Below are 17,696 nucleotides of genomic sequence, written 5' to 3' on the forward strand. Positions count from 1 at the left end.
GACAAATGTAAGGATGTAGAGGCTTATCTCACTAGGGGTAAGATAGATACTGCCTAGAGGAAAATTAAAGAGACCTTTGGAGATAAGAGAACCACTTGTGTGAACATCAAGAGCTCAGATGGAAACCCGGTTCTAAGCAAAGAAGGGAAAGCAGAAAGGTGGAAGGAGTATATAGAGGGTCTATACAAGGGCGATGTACTTGAGGACAATATTATGGAAATGGAAGAGGATGTAGATGAAGATGAATTGGGAGATACGATACTGCGTGAAGAGTTTGACAGAGCACTGAAAGACTTGAGTCGAAACAAGGCCCCCGGAGTAGACAAAATTCCGTTGGAACTACTGACGGCCTTGGGAGAGCCAGTCCTGACAAAACTCTACCATCTGGTGAGCAAGATGTATGAGACAGGCGAAATACCCTCAGACTTCAAGAAGAATATAATAATTCCAATCCCAAAGAAAGCAGGTGTTGACAGGTGTGAAAATTACCGAACTATCAGTTTAGTAAGTCACAGCTGCAAAATACTAACACACATTCTTTACAGACGAATGGAAAAACTAGTAGAAGCCGACCTCGGGGAAAATCAATATGGATTCCGTAGAAATGTTGGAACACGTGAGGCAATACTGACCCTACGACTTATCTTAGAAGCTAGATTAAGGAAGGGCAAACCTACGTTTCTAGCATTGTAGACTTAGAGAAAGCTTTTGACAATGTTGAATGGAATACTCTCTTTCAAATTCTGAAGGTGGCAGGGATAAAATATAGGGAGCGAAAGGCTATTTACAAACTGTACAGAAACCAGATGGCAGTTATAAGAGTCGAGGGACATGAAAGGGAAGCAGTGGTTGGGAAGGGAGTGAGACAGGGTTGTCGTCTCTCCCCGATGTTATTCAATCTGTATATTGAGCAAGCAGTAAAGGAAACAAAAGAAAAATTCGGAGTAGGTATTAAAATTCATGGAGAAGAAATAAAAACTTTGAGGTTCGCCGATGACATCGTGATTCTGTCAGAGACAGCAAAGGACTTGGGAGAGCAGTTGAACGGAATGAGTAGTGTCTTGAAAGGAGGATATAAGATGAACATCAACAAGAGCAAAACGAGGATAATGGAATGTAGTCGAATTAAGTTGGGTGATGCTGAGGGAATTAGATTAGGAAATGAGACACTTAAAGTAGTAAAGGAGTTTTGCTATTTGGGGAGCAAAATAACTGATGATGGTCGAAGTAGAGAGGATATAAAATGTAGACTGGCAATGGCAAGGAAAGTGTTTCTGAAGAAGAGAAATTTGTTAACATCGAGTCTAGATTTAAGTGTCAGGAAGTCATTTCTGAAAGTATTTGTATGGAGTGTATCTGTGTATGGAAGTGAAACATGGACGATAATTAGTTTGGACAAGAAGAGAATAGAAGCATTCGAAATATGGTGCTACAGAAGAATGCTGAAGATTAGATGGGTAGATCACATAACTCATGAAGAAGTATTGAACAGGATTGGGGAGAAGAGAAGTTTGTGGCACAACTTGACCAGAAGAAGGGATCGGTTGAAAGGACATGTTCTGAGGCATCAAGGGATCACCAATTTAGTATTGGAGGGCAGCGTGGAGGGTAAAAATCGTAGAGGGAGACCAAGAGATAACTACACTAAGCAGATTCAGAAGGATGTAGGTTGCAGTAGGTACTGGGAGATGAAGAAGCTTGCACAGGATAGAGTAGCAAGGAAGGAGGTGCATCAAACCAGTCTCATGGCTGAAGACCACAACAGCTACAACATTGGGTAGAAAAATTTATTTTTGTGTTACTTCTAGGTTTGTATGTCTAGCTCCTGATAATGTCATCATTATTTCGTTAATGTTCATAGATATTATGATATTTTTACATGTAAGGGAGACACTGCATGAAATTAGAGAAAGTTTACAATGAAAAAATGGGTCGCTTTGGTTTTTGCGTTTGGTACATATTACATAATATGTTGCTGAATATGAAATTTAGCTAACATACTGCATTTTTCTTTAGACTTGGGTAGAGGTCTCTATCTGTCACTAATCTCGAGTAAATTGATCTGATGTGGGGGATTCATTTGCGATCGCACTGCGCTAACGATAAAACTAGAGTGAAATATCCACAACATTCTACATATTTCATAAACGGTTTGAGATATCAGAATGAGATTTTGGCAAATGATAGCACACAAAGAGGAGGATATTTTGCCACATGGTTATTGTGCTGAACTTCATTATCTACTGTGCTATTCTACTAACTACAGACTTTTCCGATGAAAGATTGTAATTTTCAGGAGCTATTGATAGCTGTTGAAACGAGAGATGCTATGGGTTTTGGAACAACATAAGTGTAGTCATTACATGTTTAATTTGTACTGAGGATGTACTTATTCATACGTTACTGACCTTACTTTTCCTCAGTTCCTCACTTACTAAACTTAATAAACCAGTGTTCCAGAATTTCTTACAACTGCGTCTGCACAACATGTTAGTGAGGTGATACTGTGTAAACTCCGCTATGTTACGGCAAAAGAATCAAATTTTAACATGGCAACAAGACAAACATATAGATTTTACTCCAAATTTGCCACTCATGATGTTTTTCTGATAGTTACAAGCGAAAATATATCGCTGCATTTGCATCCCAAATTCTTTCTAGATACTAACCAAAGCAGAGGTGCCAGTAGATCTTTTTGAATGGTCAGCATGCAAGTGTGGGCTTGAGGGGGCTCCACTAAATATTTAGAAAAAAATGTAAGTGTAGGTTTCAGTTTAAAACGGCACTTCCCCTCCAGCGCTCAGTATTTCCCCATCATCGCCTGTCTGTCATCCCCACCACTACTGGTCTTCCCACGTGTGCCCTGGCAACCGTACATCAGCTGTGTATGGAAGTGCAGTACATCTACATCTACATCTACATTTATACTCCGCATTCCACCCAACGGTGCGTGGCGGAGGGCACTTTACGTGCCACTGTCATTACCTCCCTTTTCTGTTCCAGTCGCGTATGGTTCGGGGGAAGAACGACTGCCGGAAAGCTCTCTAATTTTACATTCGTGAACTCCTCCGGAGGTATAAGTAAGGGGAAGCAATATATTCGATACCTCATCCAGAAACGCACCCTCTCGAAACCTGGACAGCAAGCTACACCGCGATGCAGAGCGCCTCTCTTGCAGAGTCTGCCACTTGAGTTTGCTAAACATCTCCGTAACGCTATCACGGTTACCAGATAACCCTGTGACGAAACGCTCCTCTCTTCTTTGGATCTTCTCTACCTCCTCCGTCAACCCGATCTGGTACAGATCACACACTGATGAACAATACTCAAGTATAGGTTGAACGAGTGTTTTGTAAGCCACCTCCTTTGTTGATGGAGTACATTTTCTAAGGACTCTTCCAATTAATCTCAACCTGGTACCCGCCTTACCAACAATTAATTTTATGCGATCATTCCACTTCAAATCGTTCCGCACGCATACTCCCAGATATTTTACAGAAGTAACTGCTACCCGTGTTTGTACCGCTATCATATAATCATACAATAAAGGATCCTTCTTTCTATGTATTCGCAATACATTACATTTATCTATGTTAAGGGTCAGTTGCCACTCCCTGCACCAAGTGCCTATCAGCTGCAGATCTTCCTGCATTTCGCTGCAATTTTCTAATGTTGCAACTTCTCTGTATACTACAGCATCTTCCGCGAATAGCCGCATAGAACTTCCGACACTATCTACTAGGTCATTTATATATATATATATATATATATATATATATATATATATATATATATATTGTGAAAAGCAATGGTCCCATAACACTCCCCTGTGGCACACCAGAGGTTACTTTAACGTCTGTAGACGTCTCTCCTTTTATAACAACATGCTGTGTTTTGTTTGCTAAAAACTCTTCAATCCAGCCACACAGCTGGTCCCATAGGCTCTTACTTTGTTTATCAGGCGACAGTGCGGAACTGTATCGAACGCCTTACGGAAGTCAAGGAAAATAGCATCTACCTGGGAGCCTGTATGTAATATTTTCTGGGTCTCATGAAAAAATAAAGTGAGTTGGGGGCTCACACGATCGCTGTTTCCGGAATCCATGCTGATTCCTACAGAGTAAATTCCGGATTTTCGAAAACGACATGATACTCGTGCAAAAAACGTGTTCTAAAATTCTACAACAGATCGACGTCAGAGATGTAGGTCTATAGTTTTGCGCATCTGCTCGACGACCCTTCTTGAAGACTGGGACTACCTGTGCTCTTTTCCAATCATTTGGAACCTTCCTTTCCTCTAGAGACTTGCGGTACACAGCTGTTAGAAGGGGGGCAAGCTCTTTCGCGTACTCTGTGTAGAATCGAATTGGTATGCCGTCAGGTCCAGTGTACTTTCCTCTGTTGAGTGATTCCAGTAGCTTTTCTATTCCTTGGACACTTATTTCGATGTCAGCCATTTTTTCGTTTGTGCGAGGATTTAGAGAAGGAACTGCAGTTCGATCTTCCTCTGTGAAACAGAGTACGGGCGATAAACAGTTTAGACAAGAAGAGAACACATGCTTTTAAAATGTGGTGCTACAGAAGAATGCTGAAGATTGGATGGGCAGATAACGTAACTAAAAAGAAAGTACTGAACAGAATTGGTGAGAAAACAAATTTGTGAAATCTGTGGCACAACTTGACTAGAAGAAGGGATCAGTTGACAGTACACTTTCTGAGACTTCAAGGGATCACCAGTATAGTACTGGAGGGCATTGGGGCAGGGTAGGGGGATAGAAATTGTAGAGGGAGACCAAGGATGTATACAGTAAGCAAGATCAGAAGTATGGAGGTTGCAATAGTTATTCGGAGATGAAGAGACTTGCTCAGGGTTGGGTTCGGTTGTTTGGGGAAGGAGACCAGGCAGCGAGGTCATCGGTCTCATTGGATTAGGGAAGGACGGGGAAGGAAGTTGGCCGTGCCCTTTCAAAGGAACCATCCCGGCATTTGCCTGGAACGATTTAGGGAAATCACGGAAAATCTAAATCAGGATGGCCGGACGCGGGATTGAACCGTCGTTCTCCCGAATGCGAGTCCAGTGTCTAACCACTGCGCCACCTCGCTCAGGATCAAGTAGTGTAGAGAGCAGTATCAAACCAGTCTTCAGACTGAAGATTACAACAATAATAACGAATAATTCCCAGATAGTATAAATATTGTTCCTCTATTTCTAACTAAGGAATATTTAATGTTACCATGAATGAAAAATATATCAGTATTTAGGCGTTCGCGTAGATGAGGCGTGCCCTAATTTCTCATGGTTGACCTCTGAAAAAAAAGTTTCCGGTCGAAACACATTCTAAAAGAAATGTAGTGAGCAGCGGATAAGATCCTTGCGCTACATCCCTCGCACCAAGCGCCAAAGTTTGAGTGAGAAGTTTTTAATCACTTTCTAGTGGTTTACTATTACTCAGCCTAGGATGGCAAACTGGAATAGTTTTCAGCAGAGAAAGTAGGACGCTTACCTTAAGCCTCCGAGCGCCGCTACCCCTCGCAGTCGGTTTCCGAGTTGGTTTATTTGGACTTTGATTTATACCTCCCATCGGTTTCCGAGATGTGGCGATTGGTCCGTAATGTATGCCTTCCGTCGCTTTGTCGTGAGTTGGGTTTGGGTCGTCAATAATAGGTTCGAGTGGTGGGTAAAAGATCTCTTCCTGCGGGAGGTCTGGAATTGCTTTTAAAAACGCACTATACATGGGAAAGAGAAAAGCAATAAATTAGGAATCGTTTCGAGGCGTTATTTGGGACAGGCGAATTGGAGGGCACTTACTGATAGTAGCCGGCGGATAAGTAGCGGTTCTCTCGCTGGGGCAGGACGCAGTCCAGGTCCATCACCCGAGTCCGCATGGCTATGCGCCCGTCTACGATACCGAACAGGCCATGCCCGTTGGGCGCCGTGCTGCACATCAAAGGGCCGCCCATGTCGCCCTCACACGTGGTCTGTTAGATAAAAAACAAAGTTTGGGAGTTACTATTTGTGACTGAAGTGCCACTGAGAACACAAGATACTCTCTTGTGCGCGTACTGTTTGTGAAACCACAGTGTCTAGGATTGAAGGAATGTAATAAATGAAAAAATATTAAGATGGGGTGGCAGAATGTAATAAACGAAAAAAATTATTCACGCAATTAAAGTATATGGAGTTCAAATGGTTCAAATGGCTCTGATCACTATGCGACTTAACTTCTGAGGTCATCAGTCGTCTAGAACTTAGAACTAATTAAACCTAACTAACCTAAGGACATCACACACATCCATGCTCGAGGCAGGATCCGAACCTGCGACCGTAGCGGTCGCTCGGCTCCAGATGTAGCGCCTAGAACCGCATGGCCACTCCGGCCGGCAGTATATGAAGTATTTCCTCTAAGAAGTTACAGATAAGTTTGAATTTATTAATAGGTACTTATTTCTTATTATAAATTTTATGTGTTGGGACAGCACATGAGAAGTAGACCGGTGGAAAAAAAGTGGGAAAACGAAGATGGAGTTGGGTAACATAACGAAATTTGGTAGACGTGTTTCTACATCTTAAAGATGATATTTAGTCATATATAGTCGTATAAGAGGGGAGCTAGTAGCACTAAGATGAGGATGCGAATCGTGTTTGTTTTTAATACACACTGTAACGGTCGTGAAAGTTAGTTACCTTTGAGATTCGATGTGGTGAGTTGATGTCTGTCAAGAATTATTAACACCTCACTGAGTGTGAACTAGATTGTGTAGTAGGGCTACAAGAAGCTGGATGCTCCTTCGGCTTTTGATACACACATAGTTTTCCTTCCCACCCTTGGAGAATAGAAACAAGTCCATGTGTTTGGGGTCTTGACCCGCTAATTTGGGAAAGTGAAATAGTCCAACAAGTGCCCCTTGTCTCGCTCAGTATGCTCAGTGTTATCATTTTCTGGCTTGTCAACATCCAGAGTGTCTACATAAGTTGTATAATCAGGTTTATGCCTCTCAACTTTTTGTAGATCCTGGAGTTTTGCGGGCAATGAGACACCTTGCGAACTGAAATGCACTAGACCATCAGATGTTTTACAAGGTGTAGAAGTATGAAACATGAATTTTGTTGCAATAATTACACATCTGTTGTTTGAAAAAAAAAGGTTCATATGGCTATGAGCACTATGGGACTTAACATCTATGGTCACCAGTCCCCTAGAACTTAGAACTATTTAAACCTAACTAACCTAAGGACATCACACAACACCCAGTCATCACGAGGCAGAGAAAATCCCTCACTCCGCCGGGAATTGAACCCGGGCGCGAGAAGCGAGAACGCTACCGTACGACCACGAGTTGCGGACTGTTTGAAACTCATAAATAATATTTTATTCAAAATAATCTCCATTGTTATTTATACATTTCCTCCACCTCTCCAGCAGGCTATGAATGCCACGCAAAAAAAAAAAAAAAAAAAAAAAGAAATTCTTTTGAAGCGAACCAGTCAGTGAGCCATTTTCGTACATTTTCATACGAACCGAAGCGTTGTTCAGGGAGGGCGTACCAGTGATGCAAACAGATGATAATCGGACGGAGCCAAGTCTGGAGAATAAGCCGCATGCCTTAGTATTTCCTAACTGAACGCCTCGATCGTTTCCCTGACCCGTTTTGCTGTGTGTGATGGGGGTTATCATGGAACTACATGACTCTGTATTGCCTTTTTCCACATTCCGGTCGTTTTTCACATAATTCTCGATTTAAATCGATCATCTGCTGTTGGTAATGATCAGTGTTAACGTTTTCGCCAGGTTTTAGCAGCTCATAATAGATGACACCCTTCTGATTCCACCAAACACAGAGCATTGTCTTCTTTCCAAAGCGATTTGGTCTTGCAGTGGATGTCGATGGCTTACCTGGATTCACGCATAATTTACGACGCTTAGGATTCTCAAAATATATCCATTTGTCACCACCTGTCTCTATCCGATGGAGAAACGACTTTCTTTTGTATCTGGCGAGCAGCATTTCACAAGTGGTCTTTCGGTTTGCTCGCTGTCTTTCATTCAGTTCATGCGGAACCCATTTTCCCACTTTCTGCACCTTTCCTATAGCTTTCAACCGAAGATAAACGGCTTTCTACGTCACACTAAATTGTTCCGCGTGTTCCTGTTGAGTCTGAGTGTTATCTTCATCCAATAAAGCCTGCAATTTGATTTCTTCGAACGTTTTCGGTGCTTTCCCACGCTTGTCGTTTCTCACATCAAAATCACCACTTTTGAATTTTATGAACTGTGTTTTCCCAAGAGCATGTTCACCAAAAGCTTCGACAAGCATTCGATGCGATTCTGCAGCAGTGTTCTTCAAATGATAACAGAAAACCAATAATGTCCGCAAATTGTAGTTAATAGGCACAAATCTCGACATGTTTACGGGTTTGAACCATATATCGATGTATGGAACTTGGGTTACTGTGTATTGACATTCGTCGTCAGCCGTTACAGGAAGCAGATGGCTCTGCAGACGCGGTCTCAAGGGTCCTACACTTCTATAGAAATATTCCGCTTTCACACTTCTACACCTTGCATATTTACTTGTGCGCTCGGGACGAACGCTGTATTTTCAGTTGTTAGCCAGAAGTGACCATGTGAAGCAATATACGCCTCTTTAATTTAGATTTTGGACATTAATAAATACCTGTTTAGTGGCTATATCATGCAGAGGAGGGATGCAACTGAATCTCCCATTAAGTGGATCGCAGATATGCAAGTACGCATCAAGATTTCCTACATGGCTGAGTGCCTCACCCAGCCCTCTTTCATGCATGTTGGAAAAATGGCTCCTGAGAAAAGTTCCGAACCACTCTGCGACTGAATAGACCAGTGATTTCCTGTCTGTTCTCCTCCAAATTAAGATGATGTTATTTTCCTTGGCAGCGTCAGTTCCCACTCTTTTGGGTTTTCGTGATCTCACAGTATAGAGCTGTGTTACACTTAATAGCGGAATAGTGGAGGTCGTTGTCAATTTTATGCAGCATCCTGTCCACAAGAGCTTGACATGCATGAAGAAAACTGGCAGGGTCTTTGTAGGCCACATTAGAGTTATAAATGCGGGCTTATGAGATCCTGTTTCCAAAAGAGCCAGGAATCATACAGCGATCCAATGCGGATGCTGGGCTTAATTGATAAGCCGTAACAAATCGGGCACTCGTACTGCTGCTGCTAGGTGCAGAATAAAGTTGAAGTGAGGTCCGATACTGTGTAGATTCGTGCTAATTGAGACACAGATAATTGCACGGATTGCATCGGCAAACGAGTGGTTCCATCACCCTGTATCACATTCACGATGATGATGATGATGATAATGACTGGCCCAGCAACAGGTGGTGGTTGCGAGCACGGTGAATAAATCATCGGCGACCCAGACTGGGGTGACGAACGCATCGTATCGGGTCACATGGTGGAGTAGTAGCTGAAGCTGCAAATCACTTCCGCATATAGCCAATATCTCATCCACAAACTAAGCAAGAAATTGATTAGCACCACACATAATTAAAAATGAGATATATACAATCGTCTATTGAAATTTATTCACCTTTTAAGTTATCAGGGTCCGAATAAGCCCACGAGTCCCTCGTAATATTGTTATTTCTAGCAATGTCTTGTAATATCATATCCTCCAGATCCGCCGCAATATTATCATCAAGTGAGTCTAGAAATAATGGCCTCTCTTGGTTGCGAGATGGTTCAGGGCACTGCTGTGTCGGTCCAAACCATGGTGATGAAGACCAATCAGGTTGTGGCAGTGTTTTTAGACATAGTGAGTACATCATAGATGAATTGGACTGAAACAACAAATGCATCGTCACCTTGTCAGGTCGTGAAGCAGGTTGCTGTTGCAGGCACACCTCCGAGACCACACCCATATGTCACATCTGTAACAGAGGAAGTAGAAGAAGAAGAGGAACAAGGAAAAGAAGAAGAAGAAGAAGAAATTAATCATCAGCAAGCAGCTATAGCGAGAGTTGATACTAGATGTGATTGGAAAGTTTTAAGAATGGGCTTGTAATTGTACATTGGTGGTACTTACGTGCTACTGTGATGCATCTCCTTCAAAATAGTCCCCTTCTGACTGAACACACCGATTCCAACAGTGTTTCCACTTTTGGAAACATTCCTGGAAAATTTTTCCCGAAGTGTGTTAAGGATGCTCTCCGAATTTGCCTGGATGTCTTCAATCGAGTCAAATCACTTCCCTTTCAGAGAAAATTTCAGTTTAGGAAACAGGAAGAAGTTGGCAGGAGCTACATTAGGGGAATATGGTGGTTGTGGAAGCACAGGAATTTTGAATTTGGTCAAAAAGTCAACGATGTAGAAGGCACGATGAGATGGAGCATTGTCGTGGGGGAGGACCCAACTCCTGCCTTTCTACAATGCAGGCTTTTCCTTCTGCACCTTTTCGCGCAAACTTTCCTCGTTAATTGTCTGTTCCCCAGGAGTAAATTCATGATGCACAATAACGGCAGAATCGAAAAAAAAACCGCCAACATTGTCTTCATCTTCGGCCGACTTTGCCATGCTTTTTTCGGCCATGATGAACCTGGAGTCTTCCACTGCGAAGACTTGCCCTTGGTTTGAGGATCATACCCATATACCCACGTTTCGTCACCTGTAATTACCCTGTTTAACAAATCTGGGTCGTTTTTAATTCGATTAATCAGTTCTTGGCACACTTCAAGTTGGTACTGTCTCTGGTCACTTGACAATACTTTTGGAATGAATTTTGCACACTCGACGCACGTTCAGATCTTCAGTTAAAATTGACTGAACTGCATAGAAAGATAGATTAAGTTAATCAGCCATCTCCCTAATTGTAAGTCTACGATCAGAGCGCACTAAGTCGCAAACTTTCACAACATTTTCACTCGTGTTTGAGGTGGAAGGAGGATCGGACCGTTGTTTACGTTCAAATGATTTGCGGCAATTTTTAAGTCTGTTGAACGAGACAAAAACATTTGACTGGCTCATACAATTATCTGCAAAAGTTGTTTTTAATAGTTCGTAAGTCTAAGAAGCTGATCTCCCGGTTTTAAAACGAAATTTCGCACGAACTCTCAGCTCCCTTAATATGTCCATTTTCACGCAGACAGAATCCGGCAACAACAAGCCCTGACAGGCCTGCACTCAACCAGCTGCCACAACGAACTGAATAAAGGAACGCAGTTTCCTGTCAGAGGACGTTCAAGGACAAGGCAATCACTCACTCCCCACCATCTGTGTACCCGCCCACCAAACCAATAAGCAGTAGTGAGTCCATTCTTAAATCTTTCCAATCACATCTCGTACGAACATGGAAAAAAACAAAAACAAACGTCTTTAACAGGGGCGCTTATTAAGGCCTGTTGAACCATTGTTTGCATAATAGTGTTTCATCTCGGTGATTCTCTCAGCACTGCTGATGTTACTGCTTGCAAATCTCAGACTGGAATGACTTCTCCCACCGAAACGACTTACATTCATAGCCGAAAACCATGTTCCTTTCCTTCTTTCAACCAATGGAAAACGAGTTTTCGTATCTGCTTTTTAAGCTTGATGGCGCCTGCTCATGGATGTGCATTAGCACCGATATTTCACACCGCTTTCTCTGGTGTTTTCAATTATAGGATTATCTTTCAGTGGAGATTCAGGGACTGGCCTATCACACAGACTTCGCCTCTTCCATCATCAGAGTAAGAAGAATTCTCCAACGCTTTGAGACTCGTAGCACACCATGGTCCATGTCTGTGGAACACTACCAATGCATCGAATGCCGTTGTCAAAGAATGCCATACCTATTTTAGTAATGCGCGCTTTGCAGACATTTGCTAGCACATCATCAATGTAATCATCATGCATCGTTCAGAGCCCGCAACACACTGCTTCCGCAATAAAATTAGTAGTAACGGAAGATACCAGTGATGGTTCACGAGAGCGTTTAAGATCATCCAGTTGCATTAGGAGGCCTATGCTTACGGCCTGGCGGAAATCATCTGTAGACAGAGCAGTATTACTAGTCTCTGTCGTGTGTTTAAAAAAAATGCTAAAATCCGGAATGTTTTTATCAATTTCACTCTATGGGGCGTGTTTATAAACTGTTCTGTGATATTTTATACGATCACGAGTTGATCTAATCAATTTTCACACTAAATATTGAAAATTATACAGACACATGGATAATATTCTGCATTAGACCCTCCACAAGCTAAACGAATTTTATGTAATTATCGACATCAGTGGCGAAACATATGAGTAAAGGCTCCAGCTGAAAGCACTTTCGGTTATACCCTGTAAGCGTAATAATTACAATAATTACACTGTGTGTGTGTGTGTTTGTGTGTTTGTGCTGCTACATGGTTACCCATCAGGGCAGGGTAAGGTGGATGTGGTTTTTTTTTATGTATCGTGTTGTTCAAAACTCATACTAATGGAAGAAAATCGTTTTTACCGCCATCCAGGTCCACTTTATGTTGACAGATTGACAGGAACTCACTGGCTGACGGATAACGATAGAGGGCAGGAGAGCTATCGAGAGGTACACGTAATCTACAGCATCATGATATGAAAAGTATCTGCGCTACAGCATCTTCGTCCGTTTCTCTCTCACCAAAGTGTGGTCACTCTACTCCAAAGCATTGAATTATATGTGCTTCCAAAGTAATAAATTTCCCACATCTGACGCTGTCAGGGAAAGCAATCGAAAAATTTTTTAAAGCAAGATAAATGGTTAAAAAATTAGACAAAACATTGAACAATAGTATTACGTTCTACTCTAAGTCATGTATGCTACCTATACAAAATTCTCAAATTCTATGGTGATATGGTGGTAAGACGAAATTGTTATACTCCTTCTAGTTCTGTGTGTGTGAGGAAACGGTAGGTAATTTTGTTCTGAGTGTTCTCTCAATAGATATGAGTTGCCAGACATATGTATTTGGAATCGAAAAATGTTTGGATGCAATGTAAACTGATATGTTTCCAGACACTGTAGTCATGGGTACGTTACTACAACAGATGGAATCCCAAGAAGTTGCATTGGTAGCATGCATACCTATGATGATGATGAGATCCCATACTCCGAGGTGCATAGGGGACGATGCAGGAGACCGCACCGCCAAGTAGGCAAGGTCTTAGCTGAGGTGGTTTGCCATTAAAATCCTCTACATGACCTACGTTAGAACCTAATGCTGTTGTTGGGCATTTTGTCCAATTCTTTTAACAATTTAGCTTGTTTTAACCATTTTTCGGTTCTTCTCTCTGACCGTTTCAATTGCTGGTTTCGACACATAAACAGCTCAGTATCTTGGAGGAGAGTGAATGCTCATTGGCGAAATACAGACGGATGAAGCCAGTGATAGGTCAGTGCGCACACCTGCACTGAAATATAATACTTTATTTAAAACACTGGCACAAATTGAAAAAGATATCGCTAACTATGCACATACATGAGCAAGTGCCATCATACCTAAGAAAACCACATGACTAGGGACACGAACACTCGTTTCTCGTTGGTTGAAATAAACAAAGGAATGTGGTTTTCCGGTGTAATCGAGAGTCGTTTTGGTGTGAGAAGTCATTCCAGTTTGATACTTTCTAGCAGCAACATCAGCAGTGCCAAATGAATCAGCAGAATAGAAGTGCTGTAACGCAAATGAGCTTTCATCAAGAGGTAATAAGTGACCCCGATTTCATCCTATTGATCCAACAGGTACATTCTTTTCTTTTCTTTTTTTCCATATTTTGTGTGCTTCTTGCAGATGCGTTCAGTGTTTAATTTCTTCTTCTTCTAATTCTTCTAATGCAAATGTGAGGGACGTGTGTAGACTTGGAGATGCACCTGCAACAACAACTACGCCACGAACTGACAAGTTAATGAAGCATTTGTCGTCCCAGCCCGATTCATGTACGATGTATTGACCACGCCTACAAACACCACCACAGTCTGGTTTGTCATCATCATTGAGGAACGGAGTAGTCACACCATCTCATTTGAAATCACAGTCGTTCCATGGACAATCTCGGAGTCAACAGGGGCTTTCATTCCTACACTCGCTGGATGATGTAATTGTGATACATCAGCAAGATATGATATTATAAGACATTGCTGCAAATAATAATGTGACACAGGGCTCTTGGACTTATTTGGAAGCTATTAATGTAGAAGATGAGTATACTATTATAGACACCTGTGTATATCATGTTTTAATTACTCATATGGAGGTCGTACATGCATGTGTCTTGTACCTGCAGATACTGATCCGACAACTGACCAGAGAATGATGTGTTCATCACCCCACGCAGGTCCGTCGACGATGTATACGCCATGTCCCCAAACACCAATGCTGCAGGCTCTCTCATCATCATCATGAACATGTTATGGGCTGATGAAACCAGTTCGTTTGATGACGCAGTTGCATACTGGACGGTCTCGCAAGCGTTATGGACGTACATAGCAGCGGACGTCGCTTCAGCACCACTCTGAACCTAGCAGCAGTACCTCTGTCTGCTCTTTTACGGATCACCAAGTAAGTCCTGCAGCCACACCGGTCTACTCTGTGGCTGCTGGCTCTTTTGTGGATAGGATCAGGACAGAGCAGTGGTGATATGATAGGAAACTTTTGTCAAGAGTGTCATATTCAGCCATCTTTCCAACGTGTAGTAAAGGTGGTCAGGAAAGGCACTCAGCCGTGCACTCCATCTTGATAAACACTTGCATGTCTACAGTTCTCTTCACGGTACAATTGCATCTCGCTTCCGAAAGATATTGCCACTAAACTGGCATCTATTGATGTTCAGAATCTAGAAGAGAGGGATATATTCTGCTTCATGTGGTCACCTATGGCTAGCAATAGTAAAAAGTATTCATTCAGAACGCACAAGTAAATAAAAAATATCTGATGTTTGTGGGCATTACAATTTGTGAGTCTTGTCGTTGTCCATAAAACTCGAGGACTTGCCGAAGTTCGAGACACAGAACCCCTGATTATTCAAATCACATGTACATCTTAGATGTTGACAATCCAGAAGATGATGGCCATAAGCACACTGTCCAGAACAAAGAAGTCAAGCATAAAGTAGCTGGACCAATCTACGTTTTCCATGTTAGCTGGTCAGCGCCCCACGCACAAAGACTTACTGCTATTCTGCGAGGGTGAGAAGCAACACTACATTACGATCAAAAGCCAGTACCGCCTACTTTCTGCCCAACTGAGTACAAGAAAATGTGCAAGGTATATTAGCCATAGACGTCTCCATCTTTTACCCAAAGAGTGTCTTGAAAGATACCTCACTGACTGTTTGAGCCAAGGACGAATAAGTTTTAATATACCTATTGGGCATAAGAAGCTCTTATAATTTAAGAACCTCCACCAGGTTTCCTGCTGGGATGCAAAAAAAACCTTTTAGTGTTAGTGTTAGGCTTAACTGTTTTACATTCCTGACAGTGGTCTACTAATTAATTAATATTGTAGCTCATGCTTTTCCAGATCAGGTGTTCCTGAAACTGCATATTGGTTTTATAAATTTCCAGATTCCCCTCAAGCAATGAATGCTGAAAATAGTTTACGACAACAGGGATTGAGCATTCAGGAAGACAGACCTCGAGTTTCCTATTGTACTGAATGTGGTAACTTAGCACTCCCTTCTCAAGGAAAAGTTGTTCATTGGGACACCAGCTCCAGCCTTCGCCAAATCTCACCCAACTCACTATCTTGTTGTTGTCTCTCCTTAAGATGAACAAACAGTGAAGGAATCTCAGAGAGAAATGCTGCAGCTGCCGTGAAATCCGGTACCTTTTGCTTCTTCAGCAAATTCCGAAACATTCTCCTGAGACACGGGACAAAGCATATCCACGATTCAGTTTTGAACCGCCCCACCCCCCTCTCCCTTTCCTCCGGATATGTATTTCTTCAGACCGAAACGCCAATATTTCTACTGCTCATCTTGCAATTTCTCTGAACGTAATGAGCCTAGCGGGAATAAAAGTCAGCACCATATTAACAAATTCCGTCCAAATTTATTATCCTCCAGGTAAAACTTAAACTCTCCTAGGCCGAAGAGGACGGCCAACGTTTCCAACTTGTAAAAAGAATAATTTTTTTCAGCAGCTGACTAGGTTCTCGAAGCATCAATCAAAGGCCCCCGCTCTCAATCATCTTCTTGCAACAAAATGGGAGCAACACCACAATCCTATGCGTCTGTCTGCACAAGCAAAGGCAAGTTGCAATCGGGAATACCCAGAATAGGAGTATTGTTTAAAGCCATCAAAGGCTGCCGGTTGAGAATCTTCCCACTGGAATTCCTCATTTTTCTGATGCACATAATGAAGCGAGGTCTCAAGTTGTGCAAAACTGGGGATAAATTTTCTAAAACATTTACAGTGCTTATGAACTGGTCAATGCCCTTTTGGTCCCTGGGCAATGGGAACTTGTAAACAGCTTGGGCACGGGACTGATATATGTATTAATCACCTTAGCTGATATGATATACCCGAAAAACGAGAGAAAGCTTAAGATCAATCTCTGTTACTAAAACCACATGAAGCAATTATACTACTAAATAAGAAAAACAGATTGCAACACCACCTTATAATTTAAATAATGGTAAGTAATGACCGGTCTGTATACTACATTATTCGATATCAGCACCATAGACTTGACAGCCCAGAAGGCGAAGTAGATGGTCTAATAACGCCATCATCTAATAGCTAATTTATGATTTTTCACAACTCCCACATCTTTTATATCGAAAGCCGGTATTGAATCTGCTGGACCAAAATCGGATCAGTTAGTTGAATCTGATATTAGATTTCGTTAGGAACACTTAATCTGTCCATCAGGAAACTCACTCAGCAGCCATAATAGCCGCACGGACTCCGATTTCATTAAATGATCTACACTCCTGGAAATGGAAAAAAGAACACATTGACACCGGTGTGTCAGACCCACCATACTTGCTCCGGACACTGCGAGAGGGCTGTACAAGCAATGATCACACGCACGGCACAGCGGACACACCAGGAACCGCGGTGTTGGCTGTCGAATGGCGCTAGCTGCGCAGCATTTGTGCACCGCCGCCGTCAGTGTCAGCCAGTTTGCCGTGGCATACGGAGCTCCATCGCAGTCTTTAACACTGGTAGCATGCCGCGACAGCGTGGACGTGAACCGTATGTGCAGTTGACGGACTTTGAGCGAGGGCGAATAGTGGGTATACGGGAGGCCGGGTAGACGTACCGCCGAATTGCTCAACACGTGGGGCGTGAGGTCTCCACAGTACATCGATGTTGTCGCCAGTGGTCGGCGGAAGGTGCACGTGCCCGTCGACCTGGGACCGGACCGTAGCGACGCACGGATGCACGCCAAGACCGTAGGATCCTACGCAGTGCCGTAGGGGACCGCACCGCCACTTCCCAGCAAATTAGGGACACTGTTGCTCCTGGGGTATCGGCGAGGACCATTCGCAACCGTCTCCATGAAGCTGGGCTACGGTCCCGAACACCGTTAGACCGTCTTCCGCTCACGCCCCAACATCGTGCAGCCCGCCTCCAGTGGTGTCGCGACAGGCGTGAATGGAGGGACAAATGGAGACGTGTCGTCTTCAGCGATGAGAGTCGCTTCTGCCTTGGTGCCAATGATGGTCGTATGCGTGTTTGGCGCCGTGCAGGTGAGCGCCACAATCTGGACT

General features: G+C 42.8%; 1 protein-coding gene across 1 annotated transcript in view; it reads right to left on the minus strand.

The window, feature by feature from the left end:
- Positions 1 to 5,805: 5,805 nt before the first annotated feature.
- Positions 5,806 to 17,696, minus strand: part of LOC126267742 (uncharacterized) — a 45,974-nt gene continuing 34,083 nt past the window's right edge. Inside the window, exon 3 of the mRNA XM_049973044.1 lies at positions 5,806 to 5,979. Coding sequence (XP_049829001.1) covers positions 5,806 to 5,979 — 174 coding nt within the window. The remainder of the gene's footprint in view (positions 5,980 to 17,696) is intronic.

This window comes from Schistocerca gregaria, chromosome 4 (genome assembly GCF_023897955.1).
Source record: "Schistocerca gregaria isolate iqSchGreg1 chromosome 4, iqSchGreg1.2, whole genome shotgun sequence".
Lineage (NCBI taxonomy): Eukaryota > Metazoa > Arthropoda > Insecta > Orthoptera > Acrididae > Schistocerca > Schistocerca gregaria.